Below are 21,914 nucleotides of genomic sequence, written 5' to 3' on the forward strand. Positions count from 1 at the left end.
ATGCTAACCATGTTTTTGAAGTCAAAAAAAAAAAAATCATGCTTTTGTAAATCGTAATGGTGACATAAACAAAAACATGGTCAGAAAAGGTCATCGTTATTGGATGAAGTCGAAATTATGTCATAAAAACATCATAATTTACCCGTTACGTCATAATTTCGACTTTTTATCATAATTTCATACCATCATAATTCTGACTTTGAATGTCAATTTCATTTTTTTTAATTTCAAAATGACATATTTCATTGTCATAACTTAGTATGTCATAAGTTGCATCCTTGTGTCAATACTAGTATGTCATAATTATGACTTTTATGTCGTTTAAGATTTACCAAAGAATGAATTGTTTCTCTCTTGTTTGGCGTAAATTGGCTTCTATACATCACAGTTGCGTTTTAAAAATGGTAAATTCTGTTTTCAGTCTGCTCTGGTTATAAGCTGCTTTGTGCCTTTAAGAAATATCCTCCCGCTGTTCCCGGGCGTTCTCGCGGTTCTTCAGCACTTGGCAACGTGCAAGCTGTGTGCAATACGGACCAATGAGATCACCGCCAGTGATCAAGTCCAGCCAATCAGAATCCAGAGTTTGTGCGCACGTTTGAAAATCAGCTTGCCTGTTTCTCGTCTGTTTGTTTCTCAACACAAACAAGAAACGATAACGTTTCTAAAACTAAAACATCCGCAAATTTATACAAGACACCAGCAGTGAGTGAATTACGGTAAGTGAACGGTTTGAATGAATCCTGCTCTGTTTGTTAGTACATTTAGCACCTAAATAACCGAGCTCTTCTGTGTTTGTCTTAAGTTTGGACCTGCTGCGGCTGTTGTGTTGTGATGCCGTCCAAAACTGAAGACTATGAGGTGATGCTCACCATAGGATGTGGATCTTATGGCAATTGCCAGAAAGTCAAGAGGAAATCAGATGGAAAGGTGAATAAAGTACAGACCGAACTGTATAACATGACATGAGCAGTTTGGTGTTTTTGTAACGTTAGTGTGCTTTTAAAACACGTGCGTAATTTAGGAGCCTAAAACAGCTAAATCAGAAAATCAAGTAACGTTAGCGGCGTTAGCCCTCAAAAAGTATTGGGTTATTTAAGCAACACTTAATGTATGAATTCCCTTATCTTAGATTACTAAATATCAGTTCATATTAGTTAGAAGTGTAAAATAGCATTTGTTTGCTATTATTTTTGAAGCACTAGCTAAAAAAAGAAAATAATATCATAATTTAAATTCATAATTTTAAGTAAAGTTTGGTGTGTAACAATATATTGTCACAAGCAATTAGTGCTGTCAAAAAGATTAATCGCATTGTATATATATTTACAAACTTTTATGTTAGATGTGAATAATTTGACAGCACAAATGCAACAATATTTATGGTATATATAATATACAGTTCACCCAAAGCTTATACAGATTTAATATTGTAATCCCAGAAGGTCATACATTTGAGATCTCATGTTTATTCATTATTACTAATAAATTAAAAATATAATTTAGAATTTTTATAAGATTTATTTATAGAATGTATGTTTATTAATTAAATGTATGTTGTTATGGACAATAATATGTCTCTAACATAATTCTGTATTTTAAGATAAGCAGAATCATACATATTTATATTCTGATGTCAAGCCCAATCTTGGTGTAATACCAAATTTAGCTGCTAGTATAAATGTTATCCAGACTACATTTGCTGTGTTATCATTACCATGTGACCTACCAGCGTCAGTTGCGTCACAAATCCTCTCGCATTGCCTCATGGGATAGTAAACTGTCCATCGTATGCACACTTCAGAATCTCACTGGAAATAGCAGGTCATCCGGGTACTTTTGCTTACTCTTTGTACTGAGTACTGTGAATTTAGGAATGCTACTTTTGTCACATACTGTTTTTCTCCTACTATACAAGTGAGGGAAGTATGCGATTTCGGATGTCTCTTCCAGCTAGTTAATTCTGGACCTTGTTACCTGATCTCATTAGGTTCTAGTTTGGAAGGTGCTGGACTACGGCACCATGGCCGAGGCAGAGAAACAGATGCTGGTGTCAGAGGTCAATTTGCTCCGTGAGCTGAAGCACCCAAATATCGTCCGATACTACGACAGAATTATAGACCGGACGAACACAACATTATATATAGTGATGGAGTACTGTGAGGGTGGAGATCTCGCCAGCCTCATCAACAGATGCATCAAAGAGAGGTAAAATCAAGCTATGGTTAATTTGCTGATCAAGCTAATTTACAACAATTTTATTGTTTTTTTTGACACTTTCTTTACAGACGATACCTGGAAGAAGAATTCATCCTGCGTGTGATGGCACAGTTGTCCCTGGCGTTAAAAGAGTGCCATAGTCGAAGTAATGGCAGCAGTACAGTTCTGCACCGTGACCTGAAACCTGCAAACATCTTCCTGGATGTCAAACAGAATGTAAAGCTTGGCGATTTTGGTTTAGCTCGGATACTGAACCACGATACAAGCTTTGCTAAAACATTTGTTGGAACTCCATATTACATGTCGCCAGTAAGTGTTCTTTAATCTCAAGGAATATTCTTGTACGCGTGGATTTTTCCGTGGTACATTTATTAGATAAGTATTTAAATGTGTAAGAGAGAAAGTCTAATGAAAATATAAGTCACCTTTATAATAAACGGGGAAATCCAATATGAGAAATTCAAATTCTGCTGAAAAGTAGCTTATTCAGTTCAAGTTGGTTCAGTATAAATGTAACTGAAATCATTTCCTGTTAAAAATAAGGACAACTAAAAATCACTGGGATTATGATGAGGGAAAATGGGGTTCGGCAGACACTTAAAGCGATAGTTCAGCCAGCATTCATTTTACTCACCCTAATGTTGTTCCAAAAATCTACACTGACAACATTTTTACTTTACTCAGAAATTGCTAGTAAATTTCACAAATAATTAATTGCAAAGAAATGACAAGTAACACATTGAATTAAATGTGAAATTTCAAAGTAGTATTTTCTTGTAAAGAGTATGCCAATAATCTTTATTTTAACTTTGAAAGATCAGTTTTTACAGAGTATGACTTTCTTCTGTGGAACATAGTAGATATGTTGAAGATTGTAGGTAACTGACTTCCATGGTATAGAGGGGAAATATCCCACCATATCTGTCATGTTCTGAGAAGAAACTAATTCATAAAGGCGAGTAAATGATGACAGAGTTTTCATTTTTGGATGAACTATCCCTTTAAGTGCATATTTATTGGCAGATGTTGTTATACACACCAATGGCATGTTGTGCTTTTGGAACCAATCCTGGATTGAGCCCCACTTTTCCAAACAAGTTCTCCTAAGTTTCTGTTGGTGAATGTTCATGTCTTGGCATGTCATTATTTTGTTCCACAGTTTCATCATAATATTTCTATGTCAGGGCTGTTCCTGTTTTATTAATATTTTCCTCTTGCATTCACAGGAACAAATTAACCGCATGTCCTATAACGAAAAATCAGACATATGGTCTTTAGGATGTTTACTCTATGAACTATGTGCTTTATCGTAAGTATACATGTGTTGTTGTCCCTCTCGTATTTTTACTGATTAAACTGTACTCCGTTATCTTCAGGCTGATTGTGTGTTTATACGCAGTTGTGAATCTTGAAACTTTGTGTCATATTCTTTCTTTTTTTGAAGTCCCCCATTTACAGCATACAACCAAACAGAGCTGGCCGGAAAAATCAGAGAAGGGAAGTTTAGAAGAATCCCATACCGATACTCTGAGGATCTGAACACACTCCTTTCAAAAATGCTGAACTTGAAGGTAAACTCACTCAAGATCGTATTTTTTTTCTCAGTATAACTTGTCAGATAAAGTCAAAGTGAATTTGGATTCCAAGGATTATTGTTAACTGACTGAACAGTTGCAGAAATATGATTGGCTGAAATAAGTTGTTTTGCAACTATTGGTCAGTTGGGTGACTAGGTAATTATAATGAAGGAATGTATGATTTGAATTTGAATGATTGAACCATGAATAGCAGTTCTGAAAACAATTTCAGTGCGTTTAAAGCTGCAGTTAGCGATTTCTGAGAAACATGTTGATATTTGAAATCAACACCCAATAAAAACACAGCACTCTTATTAACAAATTAACAAACATGCAACACAGGCAACAACTAACAGCTGGAGCATCACACGGCTCGCGCAAGTATGGGTGAATTAGCTGGGATTCAACAGCACATCTTAGCTGTGTCTGAAACCGCTCACTCGTTCACTCATTCACTAATCCCTATATAGTGCATGTCATTTGAGTGCATTATATCTGCAAGGAGTGAACGAAGTGAAGTGAGTGAATTTGTTTTACTGTGCGTCGGAGCTGTCGCAGAAACGGCTTCGTCACACGTAGTGAGACAACTCCTTTGTTACTTACTTTATAAAATAATATTAACAATAACAATCATAATGACTTTTTGTAATTATATATACCTCTGTGCCAGCTTTGTAGTTTTGTAGATTAAAATTGTTAGAAACTCTCACACTCACAGATGACGTGGTTGTTGAGCGCCCTCAGGCAACCGTTATGATTACATTCGAATGAATACGCACCTACAGATGATTAATGAATGTTTTTAAATCATCCACCAAATTATCATCTCTTCCTTACAGTTTAACGAATTAACAACAATGCCACAAATTATTAAAACACCTGGCTGTTAGTAAAACACGTTAAATTGAGTTGATGCCTAAATAATATATTTTAATAATAATAAATTGACTTATATAATTTACCTTATTAATATAATTTCATTTAATTTTAAAATTCATCTATATAATATTGTCTCAGTATTTTAATGTTTTATTCAGGTAATGATTAATAAAAAAAGTAGAAAAAAACCCCCTAAAACTAGCAACTAGTATGTTAAAGTAGAAATAAAAAAGCTGCAAAGTAATCTCTGGTTTAAACCCGCTCGCTCCCGCACTTTCATGCAAGCTCAGTCCTCTCCGCATTGGATTGTGGGAAATAGTGCTTCAGCAAGTGTACGTCGAATGTACACTCATATTCAGAGAGGATTGTGGGTAAAAATAGTGAAAGAATGTAGGGAATGATGTCGTTCACTCAGAATTCGGACACCACTACAAAATGGCCGACACCCGATATAGTGCACTATATAGTGGATAGGGAGCGGTTTCGGACACAGCTCTTGGTTCTGTGAAACATAGCAAAACTCTCGTATGGAGCAGAAACAATGCAGCCGGACCAAACATAAAAACATGCCTCTAGACCTCGTTTTATTTTATTATAATTTTTTTACTGCATCTCTCGTTTCTATACCCAAAAACGCATTCTGTGTGGATGGCCTTATTAACTAGATTTTTCCATTTATATTGCCCTGTATGCTGTTTGGCACATTCTGATTTAGCTGTTCTCTTTTGTTAGGACTATCTGAGGCCCTCAGTGGAGTCCATCCTGCAGAACGGCTTGATCTTAGGCTATGTAGCCCAGGAGCAGAGGAAACTTCAGGAGAAGCAGCGACGCAGATCAGTGGACGCAGAGCAGCCCAAACACCCGGAGCCGTCGCTTCAGGCAGAGCTGCGGCTCAAGGAGCAGATCCTACGTGAGCGAGAGCAGGCCATCAAAGAGCGAGAGCAGCGACTAGAGCGTGAGTCCACTCTGGATTTCTTTTGGCCTCTTTACACCTGGAACTAACATCTTTCTCAGGTAATCCAATCACAGTTGGTCAGGTGTAAATAGGGCAGGCTTTCTAGTTAAATTATGGTCATTGGTAGGGCGTTTCCCATGTGACAACAGAAACCCAAACAGTTTACTTTGTTATGGGATAGTTCATTTAAAAATGAAAATGGTCATTTATTCACTCTAATGTTGTTCCAAACCCATAAGACTTTTGTTAATCTTCAAAACAAAAATGAAGATATTTGTGGCAAAATGGTAAATGAGAAGACAGAGTAAACAGCTTCCAATGTGTTTGTGGACAACATCCTGGATTCATATCACATGTATAATGCCAAGTGTAAACACAGCCAAGGTCTTCAGGATTATTAGTGATAACTTTCGAAGGAGGCATGTTGGAGCTTGTAGTTTGACGCGTGTTATAAGTGGATCGTGTCTATTCAGAAGACTAGGATTAAACCGCTGGATTCATGTGGATTCTTTTTTAAATCTTTATGAAATTCTGAAGCATCAAAAGCTGCTTTTCCTCCGTTGGACCAAACCGTTCTCTTTGCTTAACCGTTCCATTCTGTGCCGATCCATGCTGTAAGGATATGGGTTAATTTTCCACTGTAGGGCTGATAACTGAGCTCTTTGGTATGTAATACAAAGTATTGGTAATACACGTTGGCTAGAAACCAAGAACGGTTTGTAATCGTGCCGTGCCATACCAGGCTCAAGTCGAACCGTTCCTTTAACGTTCTTAGAACCGTTCGGCCCGACGGTGGAAAATCAGCTATAGGTTTGGTTGCATGGACTTTCAATGGAGAAAAATAAATCTTTCAGGTTTAAGTACAAATATCTTAATTTGCGTTTCTAAATTCTGAACAAAAGTCTAGTGGGTTTGGGTGAGTAACTGATCTGAGTAACTCATTTTCACTTTAGGTGAACTAACTCTTTATATAACACTACCGGGCAAGACATTTCATTCAGTGAGCTTTTGGTGTCTGACCTTTCACTTTTTTGCAGAAAGGGAACAGGAGCTGTGTGTTCGAGAACAACAATCAAATGAAAAGATGGCCAGGTAAATATATTGCCGCCTTTGCTGAACTGGTCATGTGAATGCATTAAATATTAGCAGCTAACATTAGTAGTGGGCTGCATAACTAGCTATAGCCATTGAACACTTGTTCACGTATGCTATGTTTTGCTGATATTATGTCATTGTAATTCGTCTCTAACAGAGTAGAGAGCTTGTTGAAGGCCTATAATTTGATCCGCCAGCAGAGAGCGTTGTCTCTACTCAGTGCCAGTGACACAGGTAGAAAACCATTTTGTAAAATCATTTAATGCTTTATAGTCAAGTGAGCATGTTGTTTTTTCTTATTTCAGTGTTTTGTTAATGCATTTGTGTGTTTTTCATTGTGTGTGTGTGTGTATATGTGTATTTTTTTATTATTGTTCTTTTTTTTCTCTTCTTTTTTCTTTGTTAACAGAGAATGAAGAGAACGTCTCTCCGGGAAAGAAGAGGGTTCACTTTGCAGGAGATGGCAAGGAGAATGGCAGACCTGAGAGCAAGCTGATCACTAAACCTAATGAACATTGTCTTGTAAAGAGACACCAGTGGGCAAACATGCGCATCCAGGCTCTTGGTGAAGAGGAAAAGGTGTACCCACCAAAGCCCAAAGAAATGCTTGGCATCCGCTAGAATTTACTACTGAAAGTGGTGCATTTGTGTGGTCAATCAAGTCAAGAGGATATTTTATTTTTTATTTTTTTATTGTGTACATTAGGAAATAAGATTTCTGATTTTATTTATTTGCTGCAGCATTTGTACAGTACAGTGGACAACACTTAATTTAATGGGCATAACACTGGATTTTTTTAATTAAATGATAATGTTGTATTCTTACCATTTTATAGATGTGGAACTGGTGTTTTTATTTGGAATGGCTGTTTCTTTAGAATAAAGAAGTGAAAATATTAGCAGTTTTGTTTTTATTCGTAAATTTTTGGGGTTCCAAAATGATGGAAGGCATTCTGATAAGGTAAGGGATATGCTTAATTTAGTAGTGCGTTTCTGCGTTTTTCCTGAGAAGAATTAAGGGGATAGTTCACCCAAAAATGTTATATAAACCAAACAAATTATTTAATTTACTCACCATCATGTTGTTCCAACCATGTATAAGTTTCTTTCTTCTTTTGAACTCAAAATAAGATATTTTAAAGTATGTTGGGAACCAAAGTAAACAGTTGATGGTAGCCATTGATTTCCATAGTAGGAAAAAAAATACCATGGAAGTCAGCGGCTACCGTCAACTGTCTGATTACGAACATTCTTCAAAATATATATATTTTTTGTGTGTTCGTTCACCAAAAGAAAGAAACTCGTACAGTTTTGGTACAACTTGATGGTGAATAAATAACAGAATTGTCATTTTTTTGCGTGAACTGTCCCTTTAAATTTTCCTCGACCCCGTGCTCTCAGCCAATAGCAGGCGAGTGTGGGCGTAGCCTGTCGCTGAGCGTGTTCCGTGTGGAAAGTTCGCCGGTCCGGGTGCAAAGTTTCAACCGTCTGCAGACGAGCAACAGAAGACGGGCAGTATAACCGAACCGAACCCCGGTCCCCAGCGCTCATTACACCCGGAACAACGCATCGCTTACAGTGTGTCGGTTGGAACGAGTTCTGTTATGGGATATTAAATCCAAAGAGGACCGTGTTCGTTTAAAGCTTTGTTTTGTGCTCTGCTCTCGGTATAATCATGGCCTGCGCGCCGAACCGGCTTCGCCTGCTGTGCATGCTGTCGCTCACCTTCGGCTTCTTCATCGTGGAGGTGGTGGTGAGCCGGATCACGTCCTCTCTAGCGATGCTGTCGGACTCCTTCCACATGCTGTCGGACGTGATCGCGCTGGTCGTGGCGCTGGTAGCGGTGCGCTTCGCTGAGCAGACCCAGTCCACCAACAAGAACACCTTCGGTTGGATCCGGGCCGAGGTGATGGGCGCGCTGGTCAACGCCGTGTTCCTCACCGCGCTGTGCTTCACCATCATCCTGGAGGCCATCGAGCGCTTCACGGAGCCCCATGAGATCGATAGACCCGATGTGGTGATCGGGGTGGGGGCTGCGGGGCTCCTGATCAACCTGCTCGGGCTCTGTCTCTTTCACGGCCACGCCGGAGGCGGCGGACACGGACATTCGCACGGGGGACACGGACACAGCCACGGGGGACACAAAAAACACAAGAACGGGAAGGTCCGTCGATGTGAGACGCTGGAGGACAGTCGGTCCACGGGGGAGGAGACCAATAATCTGGTCGGGAATCACAACAACAGCCCAAATGGCGTTAATCCGGAGCGGAGGATAGCTGGTAAAACGGGTTTGTTCTCATTGAAACTGCTTCATAGTATAGTGTTCTGGATACCCTTTATACAAAACAAACGAGGTCAAGTATGTCATTAGGATTAAAGTCGGATATGAGAGGATTTTTTTTTTTTTTACATTTCTATTTTAAACGTGTTTAAAACTTTCTTGTTAGGGCTTTTGTTTCTCATTGGGCATGTAACCACTAGCAACAAACCCAATATGTTAAATTGATGAATAGCTCACTCCAAAACGGAAATTGTCATTATTTACTCGCCCTCATGTCCTTCCAAACTTGTTTGTATTTTTTCTCTGGAGCTTAGATGATGATGTGATGAGAATTTATCACAGAATTTAAATTTGTGCTTATTAGTATGATTAAATAGGATAATATCAGGTCAGCAGCAAAGACATTTGTTCATTTTCAGGAATACTGAATCTGTTTTTGTTCAAGTGAGATGAGTAAATGCTCACGTTTAGTCTAGAACTACAATAAGCATCATCTTCACACAACGCCTCTGCACTTACTCACCATATCTCTCAACATGGGGACAGGAGAGAGCGGTCAGTCAATAAATAGGAAAACTAAGTTTTCCCTCAGTTTAAAAAAAGATTTGTGTACACACAAAAAAAAAAAGCAAAAACACGCTATGATGCGCTGTCAAGAGCATGCCAAACCAACAGGTGGCGATATAGCCCTAACCGTAAAGCCATTTTGGCCAATCAGAAGCCTGGAAAAAAGGTTAGTTCTGGTTCTGACGTCACAAGCCAAAATCTCTGGTTTCATAGTCTACACGACAATACTGCAATCGAGTTTCTAAAAATCTTCACCCTGGCAAGAGTTTTCAAAAAAGTTTGGTTTCAGTGACCGGCTACTGCGTTTGCGTGTGGACGAATGGCCAAACCGCATAGAAAAAGCTATCATTTTGAAAGTACACGTGTTCGTGTGGACTTGCATTACTTATTTGAAAAAATAACTCAGATATTTTGTTGTAAATTTAAAAGTAATGTTACTTTACTCGTTACTTGAAAAAAGTAATCTGATTTTACGTAACTTGCGTTGCTTGTAACATTCGTCATTCAAAACGATAAACTGGAATTTACGACTGCGTATACAAACAAGAAACCTTAAGCAGCTTCAGCTACCGTTTTCACAATTTTCTCACTCTCCACAGACAAATTTGTTTCTTTAAATATGTCTGATAAGTTGCAAATGACACTGGCATTGTCAGTCCTCGGTCTTCCTCTTGTAGAAGAAAGCAAGATTTGGAGGCAAAATATAAGGAGACATAATCAGAATTTTTTTTATCTTCTGTTTTCCTTGTACACTGGTTCATTACACTAAACAGCCTATCAGAGTGATCTCTCTCACCAATGCCAATTCAACACACTCAATCGGCCGAAAATTCTCAGACGGGGTCCGGCAAACTGTGCAGAACACCGCAAAAACATGGGAAGACAAATACTCAGCGACAGCCCTCCATTGTCTTGGAGGCCTTAGAAGGTGTTTTTTTCTTTTTCTTTTTTTCCCCCTTTTTTTTCTGTTGCTTGACTGTTTATCACTCTCTGTTTATTTATATGATTAGTCTATTTTTGTGATCAACAATCAATCTTGAGCTTTTGTATAATTAGGTTAAATGTCTTGTTTCCATGGATTCACAACAATGGGATGGTATGTCAGCTCACTCCCACCAAAGATCATGTGCAAACACTTTCTTTCTGTGCTTTTATCTGTTTTTATCAGATAAGCAGAACTGGAACCAGATTCCCTCTAGAAAAACAAATTATTTCAAAGTTGAAACAGTCACTTTGCTTATTTGGAGGAATTTCAACCAAGGCCATGTCTGCTTGCTTGTTTAAGACAGCCCAGATGAGAGATGAACAGATGGGTTACATCGCCCACAGGCTTCGGTGAATCATCAGCTCACTGCAAATATGTTATATTAATGAACAGAAGGTCCTGAACTAAAGCCTCCTGGAGTGCCCACAGGGCCCCAGCACTGCACATTTTGGACGTCTCCCTAGTCAAACACACGTGGCCTGTACCACGATGGTTGTTGAACAAACTCAGGGTTACAGGATTAGTTTTGAGTTGACAAAACAAAACCAATCCAACCAGGCTTTGTTAGTACCATGATGCTGATCATCAACTTTCTCTGTCAACTCAGGCTTTGATCCTGAGTTTAGGTGTGACATCAGTAGCAAACAGCCAATCACATGCTGAGAAAGAGTGAAACTGAGATTCATTTCTCACGAGAGAAGCAGCGAGATTCACTTCTCTCTTCTGCAGAATATTATGAGATTGAAAAATATTAAGAGTTTATTAAACAAATTTACTCAGCAAGAAGAAAATAGCTGTCTATGAAAGAGCACAACTAAAAGAAAAAGTCTTGCTATATCAGTGCATGTAAAAGTTGTGAAGTTAGTTAATACATTTGATAAAGGTATAGGCTAGGCCTAGTGAGAATTGAACATTTAAGCTCACGTAGTCATTTTATAGCTTTATCTATTGATATATATATTACCTTTTATATATTTATTCCATTAAACTGTGCGTAATAATAATTGATAAACTAAAAGTGTGCATGTTTGATCGATTAATAATTACATAAAAATAATATCTAAATCATACAAAATTATTATTATAAATAAGTATTACTAAAAGCCAGATGATTTTGTCTTTAAAAATTATTTGCTGTGTAGTGACCTTTAATTTGGAGTAGAAACAGGTGGAGTGACTTTATCTCATCAGACATGTGTCACTTTGCTCAATGCTGATTGGTCCAAGTTCGGTTTGCAACCTCTTACCTGGAGCAAAACCTGCCTCGGACCAGGATAGCCGTGGAGCATTAGTTACTATGGCGATGAACACTGCTAAAAGCCAAACCACTTTCATGGTGCCTAAACCAGAGTTGGCACAAACTAAACTGAAACATATCGGGCTAGCCACCTAAACCGGCTTCATGGTATAGGCATGAAAAATGTGCAGTGAATGGGGTACTACAGGTCTAGGGTTGGGAACCACTGCCTATACCAGGGATGGGCAACTTCGGTCCTGGAGGGCCACTGTCCTACAGAGTTTAGCTTTAACCCTAATAAAACACACCTGAACAAGCTAATCAAGGTCCTCAGGATTACTAGAAAATGACAGGCAGGTGATCTTTTTCAGGGTTGGAGCTAAACTCTGTAGGACAGTGGCCCTCCAGGACCGAAGTTGCCCATCCCTGGCCTATACAGTAGTCAACATTTGAAGTGGATCAAAAAAGTTCATCAAAGTTCATGTATAACTTTGAACTTTTTTGATCCACTTCAAATGTTGACTACTGTATTTCAAGCAAAATCAAAGAACGAACTGGTGTGATGTAATTTCGAACAAAATCAGGCCACAACGAAGCTCATTTTGAGTTCGTTTCAGGAGTTCGAAACAGCTTGCCAAAGCGAACTTCCCAGAAAAGTTAGCTTCGGATGGTAAATGATGGTGAAGCCATTTTCATTTGAATTTGCTGTTGAATGCACGACAATAAAGTACCGCAACAAGCGCCACCTTGTGGATGTAATACGCAAATGTAAATGATCAGAGTAAACTCAGAGAAAACCTGAAAGTAAAACAGATAACTTTATAATTAAATATTGCAATACTTTGCGCTACTGTATCGATATAATTGCGTGCGCAAAATATCGCGATACTGAACAATCGATTTTTTCCCCCCACCACTAGTAAACGCCTTCGAACTGCCATTGGTCCGTGGCAATTATATAACAGTTAGGTGCGCTCTGGGGCTCCGCTTTGTTTGATGTCGAAATCTCTGGTTCATAAGCTGTTTGGTTTAAAGCAATATTGTATAAAGTGCTATATTAATAAACTTGACGTAACTTGAGTGGACTGCCGAATTGCTGAGCTCGTGCAAAAATCCAAATAGCTATGATCGCATGCTTCCTTAACTGCTGTTTTCTCACTGCTGTTATCTTTTTCTTTGTATGTGTTCATTTTGTTATTGTGAGGTAAGCACGCAGCACATATTAATCTAAACGCCGCTCTCAGCAGCGTGGATGGCGTCGGGATGTTCACTCAGTTTACCGCTGCAAAGGTATTTCGAACTTCTTTTTACCCCTAAACGAAGAACGAAAAATAACTTAATTGTGAGTAAAACGAAAAAAAAAACATTGGTAGCCAATCGGAATCCACACAATTTTAAAGCAGGGCTATGCAGTTTGGGTAATTTCTTCGCTGTATTCTCGCTTTTTGCTCGCAGGTTTCTCTATAGAGCTCCCCCTAGAGCTTCGGAATAGATATTTGACAACACTGTCGAAAAACTCGTTGGCGATTCTCAGACACCAGAGGCTAGTAGATCAATGACATCAGAGCAGATGGGACATTCTTTAAAACGTCGTCTTCATTCGGGTTCGAACAGCGTGAGGGAGCGCAATAATGACAGAATTTTAGGAGATTTTTTTGCCGTAAAGCAATTCGTTACATCGCGAGACCTGATATCACGCGATACTTCCTGACACTGCGGCCGGCGGTTCGCCGGCTCAAAGTTGCAAGGGCCGCTCACAGGCAATAGGGGGGTGCGAGACGACCACCATTCAACCCGAAAAAAGTCATATAACTATTCCAATGACTCCGAAGCTGTTCGGTTAAGGTAAAAAAGTTACTTAGTTCACCTTTAAAGAGCTCAAGCATTTAGCGTGACAGATGAGTTCACTGCATGCCTATAATAAACAAAACATTATTGTGCATTGGTGTGGATGCTAATAGTTATCTTTATAGTTTTCATTCTTGAATGAGCCTTTTGTGGAACACTGCTTTTTGTCCATAATGAAAGGGTGATTACAGAACACATTAAGTGGGAAGGGAAACTACTGTTGCTCCACTCCACTCACATACTCCTGACCAGTTTTTTTAATCTGTGCTGATATTCAGTAAAATGTGACTGATATTGCTTGAAAGGATAGTTCATCTAAAAATGGAAGTTATGCCATCAGCTACTCACCAATATCATTTAAGTGTGTACAGTTTGTTTTCTTCCATGGAACACAAAATAACGTTTTAACCAATTTAATTAATGTCGATGGGGTCCAATTCACTGCTCCAGCTACACATTCAGTTTTTCATTTCTCCGCTTGTTGCATGCTGCTTATTGGTTAGAGAAACACTTTGAGTGAGAGAAAATGCAGTGTTAAAAAAAAAAATGCTCCTTGCTCCAGGAAAAAAAACCCTCCCGTAACTCCACACTGCATTCCACTTCCACCCCACACTGCTCCAACACTGTTGTCTGGAATGCTGTGAACACAAACGAACGAGTAGTGTAAACAGTGATGCGTTCCAGTGCTTTTATACTTTATTTCAGCATGCTGTTAGGCCAATAAAATTAGAGGCGTTGGTGTCAACGCCCACATCTTCCTCAAATTTATTCCGCAAAAGTTGGAATTGCAGGAAGTTGTAAATTCTGTTAAATGGAATAAAGCGTAACTGCTGTATTTTCAAACAAAACCTACCAAACTCCTGTTTTGCCCTACGTGCAGAATTCCTTGAATGTTCACACTTGCTTTCTTTCTTTCTCTTCCGTAGAGATGTGTCATCGCGACAACGTGGATTTGCAGATTAACGGCAGCGCTCCATACGAAGAGCTCGAGAACGAACACGACTCCGCATCCCAGCTCAACATGCGGGGAGTTTTCCTGCATGTCCTGGGAGACGCTCTTGGCTCTGTCATTGTGGTGATCAATGCCATCATCTTCATATTTGTGTGGACGCCATGCAAGGAGGGCACTGTCTGCGAGAACCCTTGCGTGGGCCATAATTGTGCAGGCCACTTGCTCAACATTAGCAGTGCAGGAACTAACGAAACGGTGTCCAACGCGGGACCCTGCTGGGTGCTCTACCTCGACCCCACGCTCTGCATCATTATGGTCTGTATCCTCCTCTACACCACGTACCCATTGCTGAAGGAGTCTGCACTCATCCTGCTACAGACCGTCCCCAAGCAAATCGACATGCATCAGCTCAACTCTCGCCTGCGGGACCTGGACGGCGTGTTGGCGGTGCATGAGCTGCACATCTGGCAGCTGGCGGGCAGTCGCATCATCGCCACAGCGCACATCAAATGCCAGGACCCCACATCCTACATGGACGTGGCCAAACGGATCAAGGACTTTTTCCATAATGAGGGCATCCACGCCACGACCATTCAACCGGAATTCGTAACGATGAACTCCGAGTCTCGCGCTTCGCTCTGCGAGCTCTCCTGCAGAACACAGTGCGCCCCGAAGCTCTGCTGTGGCGCCATTGATCCCACAAAACCTCCCGACGGAGCATTAGAGCCAAAGAAACTGTGCGAATCCAAGACCCCAACGATACCTAGTGCTTCTGCTACATCTCTTGAGATCATCAGCGAGTCTGTGGAGGACACAAGCGGACCGGAATCCGTTGTGATCATCACTAGGGAGGTGGAATCGTCATTGTGAGCAAGCAGCAGGTTAGACGGAGAACATTCTGTTCTGTTAAGGGTACCAATGTGTTTTGGATCAGCTGACTGATATATACCATGCTGTGAGAAGAACTGAACCCAATGCACTCATTCATGACAATACACACACCACACAGCTCTGATACACCACACCAACATACTGACTATATAAATAAGCTGGAGAGCAAGGCTGGCCTCCTCTGCATGTGTGTTTACCGCATCGTCTGATTGGTGTGTCCGTGCCAAAGCTAGTCTTCGTACAGGACGTCAGACACTGGTGTCCTTCCTGTGGAGGTAATGCAACAACATGGAATTTTACCGTTCGGCTGCTGGACCAAGTAGAAATGTCTGGACCAGTTTTTTTTTGTTTTTTTTCTTACCCATCTGTTCTCTGTTTTATATTTCACACTTTATATTGTTTTGTTTTCTTAGTCAACTTTTCAATTTTTTGAAATATGTAATAATTTATGTATTTAAGTTATTGGTAATTAAGTTTTTTTTTAGTTTTTTGTAAGATTTAGATTTGATGATATTAGAGGTAAAAAAGAAAAAGAAAAAAAAAGTGAAAAGTTTTGCTTCTTTCAAACAAATGATCTATGCTTTAACCCAGAGTATTTTTAGATGTGTTTTTAAAGATTGCTGTTGAATCTTTCACTCTATTTAGATGATCTGAAGATGTTTCCACTGTACTTCACCATGCCTATATTTCAAACTGCTGTATAATAGCACTGAAACTAGTCAGTGTAGGAACTAGACAACCTTCTCTTATCATTTTTTTATTTTTTTTGTATATATATATATATATATATATATATATAAAAGCTGATGCCTTGTTTGTTGTGTTCTGTCAATCTAAACATGAGGTGGAAATGCTGTAAAAAAAAATGTTTTTGTTGTGGAACTGCTAAAGGAGGACTGATATTTTGTCCGTGCTGTCATTAAAACTGAAGGGAAGTCCTCAGATTTGTTTAAAGCACTCATTTGGCAACTGTGCATGACCAAATAAAATTGTGGTTATACAGAAAGCTTTGAGAAACCAAGCAACATTGTAAACCAAAAGACAAGGCGGTTGCTGTCTGAAATACAGAGGGAATAGGCACGTAGGTTTGGGTTGAACATATCATTTGGGATGCCGCACAATCTACTCAGTGGCCTTCATTGGGAGGGAAAAACTGAATATCAACACTTCACAACACTATTTAAATCTGCAATTTTTAGCATTTTGTAAAAATATGCAATTTGTGAAAACATAAATGTACTAGTCTTTATTATTAGTTTAGTGACTTTCTATGAAGTCTGTAGAGAAAAATATGAGCTCATTGTAAAAGTGCAGATGAAGTGTTTGTATCACTGAGGATTTTAAAAGTACCATGCCAGCTAAAATGTTTTTTTTTTTTTTTTTTGATATATTACTGTCAAATGTGTCATTGTGAATTAAACATGCTTGTTTGGTACTGTTCAATTCAAATGTCTGTTGTGTTTATTTGATTTGAATAAATAATGAATAGAACAAGATACTAAAACATCTTACAGTGAATAGAACATTTTAATTTAGGCCAAGTGAACTTTAAAAGCTGTCCATGATGAAACGTGTAAATGTTAAAGAGCAGTGGGCCCAGTATTGATCCCTGGGGGGCATCAGACTTGATTTCAATGTCAGCCTTCAAGCCATCAAGAAGTGACAAAGTGACCGGAATCGGAGATAAAAACATATCTAATGCTGACCACATTTTGGTAAGCAATTTATGGTTATCAGCTTAGAGCTCAGTTTAGTAGTGATGTAACCATGATATGTTTTGTTTGCCTCCACAACTCTATGATTTTGTCACAATTTTCTAGAGATATACCATACTGGAATGTGAGAATTTAGAAGTTAACATGGGGTCCACTTATTATTTGATACGGCTTATTTAAAGCCTTATTTCACTCTCATGTCGTTCCCAATCCGTAAGACCTTCGTTCATCTTCAGAACACAATTTAAGGAATTTTTATTGAAATCGACAGCAACGTCATAACCACTTTCAAGGCCCAGAAAGGAAGTAAAGACATGTTAAAATAGTCCATGTGACTACAGTGGTTCAACCTTAAAGGGATACTTCAGGATTTAGCATTAAGCTTTGTATTAGTAGAAAACCTGTAGTATTTTCGAATTACCGTGCTTTCCACCCTCATATCCCCCTGAGATGAGAGATTTATGTATTTTTTGTCTGGAAAAAATCCTCAGATGACGCAAAAATCATCATATTGCGTCATCAGAGGATTTTCTGGCCAGAGGCTAAAGACTACAGCCAGTAGGAGGGGCTGTCCCGCATGTTTTCAACCCGCCCATAGGAGGTGGGATCTCACTCACAGAATGTACACATAGTTTCAGCCGTCTTTCTTTGGAAGCTAAGCTAACAGGCTCTTGTTCTGTGGAGAAAGCTGAGTAGTAGGAGAAAGCTGAGTAGTAGGATAAATCTGAGTAGTAGGGGTTACCATCCTCTTTTTCCCGGACATGTCCGGCCGTCGAGATCGTCCAAAATGTCCGGGATTCGGCTTTTGCTTTCTGCAGTCGCCATTCATTGTTTACATGCACACCTTTTGCTTCAATCTAACTGAATTCATTCCGATTGGTGAATCTGAATGTAGTGTTTACATGAACGCTAAACAAGTGATCGGTTGATGTGTGTTTTAACATTGCTAAGAAAATTCCCGCTCCTCCGTGAGAGATAGGAGACCGGTGCGTCTCAGTAATGACGCCACCGGCCTCGCGCCGTTCTCCCGCGGCCTCGTCCTGCTCGCCACAGTAAACATGATGAATGGCGACTGTAGAACGCAAAAGCCGAATCCCGGACATTTTGGGCAATCTCGATATCCCGGGCAAACTCGTCACGGAGACTCAGTAGCCTAACCTTGTTGTTTTCAACTGCGCTCTCTAACCGGGAGGCGTGGCTTGGGAGTGGCCTCGTAGAGCAGCGAAGCAAGTGCATTCTGGGAGTTGTTGTCTTTCATCCACATAAGCCAAAAATACATTTTCTGGCTTTTCTCAGTCCAGAAAGCTCCAAATTAAAAAATGTCTTCACATTTCTTATACATAAATGACCTATTTTAAATACACATTCATCTTTCCAGAGGTGAAGTATCCCTTTAATGATATGAAGCGACGAGAATACTTTTTGTTCCTGCGTCGTAGTGCTCACGTGTACAGCGTCAGAGACTGACAAGGAGAGAGAAGAAATTGTTAAATAAAATCGTTATTTTGAATTTTTTGCACACAAAAAGTATTCTCGTCGCTTCATAACATTAAGGTTGAACCACGGTAGTCACATGGACTATTTTAATGATGTCTTTACTTCCTTTCTGGGCCTTGAAAGTGGTAATGACATTGCTGTCTATGGAGGGACAGAAAGCTCTCAGATTTCATCAAAAATATTTTCATTTGTGTTCTGAAGATGAACGAAGGTCTTACGGTTTGGAACGAAAACAAATTGTTTAAAAAAAATTGGGGGGGAACTACGCCTTTAAGTATATCAAGCTAAATTATTTTATTATCATTTAAAGTGAAATGAAATACAGTTGCATATAACATTTGGCAATACAGAATAAATTTGTTTATTTTAAAGTTCTAACATCATCCTCTTGACAATTCAACTCAATTGCTGCCAGATGCACTATGACTTACTCTTGACACTCCAGTTGGTAAATGTATATCAATATTAACAGACCTGGCATGATTCTGTCATTGTTTGCTGTAACTGCTGACAACTCTACCTCTTCTCCGAAAACCTTGCCACCCCTTTAACTTTTATAGGATCTATTTAGCCTACTAAATGGCCTGCACACGTTGGACGGTTGGATGGTGTAAGATTGGCTAAACACTCTAATTGTTAGGCCATAGTGGCTATTTACCAAAAAATATTATATTACAAAAACAGTTTCTTTAAAGACGTCTGTGGTAACGTTTTGTCTCAGAACTGTTGACATTACTTTCCAGCTTCCACTTTCTTCACAAAAATGGTTTCGTTTCTACAATCGCGCTTCTGTGGCCCACTAACATTCACTGTATTTTAAACAATCTATCCTTGAAAAGCTTGTGAAATGGAAAGCTAAATAGTATTGCCTAATTTTGTTATAACTTTAAAGATAAACAGTTGATAAAGTCTAAGGTCTATGGTTGAACAGACTTTAACAAAGCGCTGTTTTGAGGAAATGTGACTGAAAGAGAGACCATTCAGCCTGTTATTGCAAAACCTTGAGTCATGATGGAAACTAGGTATAGCTCAATTAAAAGAAACAGGAGAGGGAAAGAGAAAGGTATTTCCATTGCATGAAAGCCACATGCAGCCTTGATCATTAATCCCACACAGCGGCACTCAAAGCCGTCACATGACTCTGCTGTCTAACTGAGGGGTTCAGCTAAAGCCTCCTTTTCATAATGACCCAGCACCTGAATCCCTGCCGAAAGATTCATATAACCACCATAAAAGATCTTCGATTTCAATACAATAAACTTTTTTCTTTCTTTTTATGAATACATTTTTTAACACATATGGATGTTGATTTACACGCACACAAGTATCCCAATAATAATAAGTATTTGGTCATATTCAGATTATGTAGCAATCATATAAATATTCCGATATCTAGAGAATGGAGTATGTATGTTTTTCTGAATAAATGTTGATCAGAATATAAACCTTTATAAGAAATCTAAATTTAAATAAATTTTACGATTCTGTAGATCTGTGGCCTTGTTACAGCAGAAGGCGAGATCAGAGGAGAGTAATAATGTGGGAAGAGATTACACTTCACTGCCTGCTGCAAACCTCAGTCATCTGCAGACTTTGATCACACACCGAGGTCAATACTGTACTTCAGATGATGTAACAAGCCATAGCGTCAGATTTCAGATTTAATCATGTATTAAATGCCATTCAAATTCCCAAACTGACTTTGTGTTTGTTTCAATTTTATTTATTTTTTTAAATGACCATATTTATTTTTTTAATGCATAAAACTGGTCAACCGCATTAAGATCTCCAACGCACAATTTTCACAATACAAATCGATAATTGCGATGGATGAAATTTGAAGACGTACCACCATCCATTTTTGTTTGGTTTTATTCTGACGTAAATTCGTGAGCTTAGAATTATAAGGTTCTATCTCCGTTTAGGGTAGTTCTGAGATATTGAGCATCAAAGTTTTTACATCCCAGCTGGCAATGGAGAGATGGAACCTTTTTATTTGATTAATAACTACTAACAAAATATTTTTTTACAAAAATAACACCACACAGGCATTAATAAACACCTAATGGATCAGATTATGTCAAAAACTCAATTTGACCAAAAGTGGAGATAGAACCTTATAATTCTAAGCTCACGAATTGTCATTACTTGTATGTGGCGGCTTTCTGAATTTGTAATTTTTCTGTTTTATTTGATGTTCTTCACATAATCCTTCTCTAATTATTGGTCCTGGCTTTTTGGTAATTCAAGCACCATATGTGCTAAGTGTGCACATAACTTAGTGTACCGTAGATCCAGTTAGAACCTCACCCAAAACTCACACATTCCTCTCACAGCTGATACAAGAAATAGAGATTAAGACAACAGCCCAATATCACAGTAGGATAAAGTTTGTGGTGCTCAGATCACACATAAAAACAACATAAACATGGGTGTGAATCTGGAGAGTCAAACGTTTCGGAAGAAATTGCTGGGAGTAATGCTGCCTTCACATGCTTTTTATCCCTCTTCTGAAATCCTCAAAGTCAAGATTATGAGTTTGTCAAGTTCAAGTACTTTGTTGTCGGAAAGAATAGGAATCATGGAGGACATCAGGTTAATTCTTGCCTATATCTTGGGGAAATCTCAAAGTCAAAAAGTATTAAAGATATTTAATCAATATCCAAAGGATTTTGAATAAAATGTGGCGTCACATTCGTTGACAACCATTTAAACATTTCCCTCTGTATTGTATACATTCACCGCACTTACGTTTCTGGAATTTCAGTCAAATAAATGCTATAATATATATATATATAAGCGACAGAAATGCAGATGTTGTCGAAAAACTAATAAAACAACAGTAACTAAGTAGGTTTCTCCTCTGCAAGTTAGCGGCCCGCCCAACTCAGATATTCGAGTATCAAAATTATCTTCCATTTACCCAGTAGTAAATACGACTTGAGACGCTGTTCATGTCCAATTTCTGACAGGGAAATTTGTATTTATGACAAATCATATAGCATGTAACGGCAGCATGAAGCCACTCTGTAGATTCCAAATACAGTGGGTACGGAAAGTATTCAGACCCCCTTAAATTTTTCACTCTTTGTTATATTGCAGCCAATTTCTAAAATCATTTAAGTTCATTTTTCTCCCTCATTATTGTACACACAGCACCCCATATTGACAGAAAAACACAGAATTGTTGACATTTTTGCACATTTATTAAAAAAGAA

At 38.8% G+C, this 21,914-nt stretch overlaps 2 protein-coding genes and 1 long non-coding RNA gene across 4 annotated transcripts; 2 read left to right on the forward strand and 1 right to left on the reverse strand.

Annotated features, from left to right (window-relative positions):
• The first annotated feature begins 436 nt into the window (after positions 1–436).
• nek2 (NIMA-related kinase 2) lies at positions 437–7,622 on the forward strand. The gene is made up of 10 exons (XM_082146717.1): positions 437–716; positions 803–927; positions 1,988–2,205; positions 2,286–2,526; positions 3,444–3,526; positions 3,662–3,788; positions 5,406–5,628; positions 6,666–6,720; positions 6,881–6,957; positions 7,133–7,622. The coding sequence occupies exons 2-10, from the start codon at positions 832–834 to the stop codon at positions 7,342–7,344; spliced, it is 1,332 nt and encodes a 443-aa protein (XP_082002843.1). The 5' UTR covers positions 437–716; positions 803–831; the 3' UTR covers positions 7,345–7,622.
• Positions 7,623–8,125: 503 nt separating this feature from the next.
• slc30a1a (solute carrier family 30 member 1a) lies at positions 8,126–16,927 on the forward strand. 2 transcript variants are annotated; one of them, XM_082146711.1, is made up of 2 exons: positions 8,126–9,011; positions 14,568–16,927. In XM_082146711.1, exons 1-2 carry the CDS (start codon positions 8,399–8,401, stop codon positions 15,461–15,463), a joined length of 1,509 nt encoding a protein of 502 aa, XP_082002837.1. In that variant the 5' UTR covers positions 8,126–8,398; the 3' UTR covers positions 15,464–16,927. The 2 variants fall into 2 exon arrangements, with proteins under 2 accessions (XP_082002837.1, XP_082002838.1); XM_082146712.1 differs by having other exon boundaries at positions 8,156–9,002.
• Positions 9,047–14,561, reverse strand: LOC309481726. The gene is made up of 2 exons (XR_014200094.1): positions 12,225–14,561; positions 9,047–12,023 (listed from the first exon to the last, which is right to left on the reverse strand). It is a non-coding gene; the product is annotated as an uncharacterized lncRNA (long non-coding RNA).
• Positions 16,928–21,914: the final 4,987 nt, after the last annotated feature.

Source organism: Leuciscus leuciscus, assembly GCF_965113295.1.
Source record: "Leuciscus leuciscus genome assembly, chromosome: 19".
Lineage (NCBI taxonomy): Eukaryota > Metazoa > Chordata > Actinopteri > Cypriniformes > Leuciscidae > Leuciscus > Leuciscus leuciscus.

What these genes read in the sequence shown, in the direction of transcription:
- nek2 (XM_082146717.1), top strand. Translation starts at nt 832, where the DNA reads ATGCCGTCCAAAACTGAAGACTATGAGGTGATGCTCACCATAGGATGT. An exon ending in AGAGGAAATCAGATGGAAAG is followed by an intron (nt 928 to 1,987) that starts GTGAATAAAGTA and finishes TGATCTCATTAG; the next exon opens with GTTCTAGTTTGGAAGGTGCT. An exon ending in GCGAGAGCAGCGACTAGAGC is followed by an intron (nt 5,629 to 6,665) that starts GTGAGTCCACTC and finishes ACTTTTTTGCAG; the next exon opens with AAAGGGAACAGGAGCTGTGT.
- slc30a1a (XM_082146711.1), top strand. Translation starts at nt 8,399, where the DNA reads ATGGCCTGCGCGCCGAACCGGCTTCGCCTGCTGTGCATGCTGTCGCTC. An exon ending in GAGGATAGCTGGTAAAACGG is followed by an intron (nt 9,012 to 14,567) that starts GTTTGTTCTCAT and finishes TCTCTTCCGTAG; the next exon opens with AGATGTGTCATCGCGACAAC.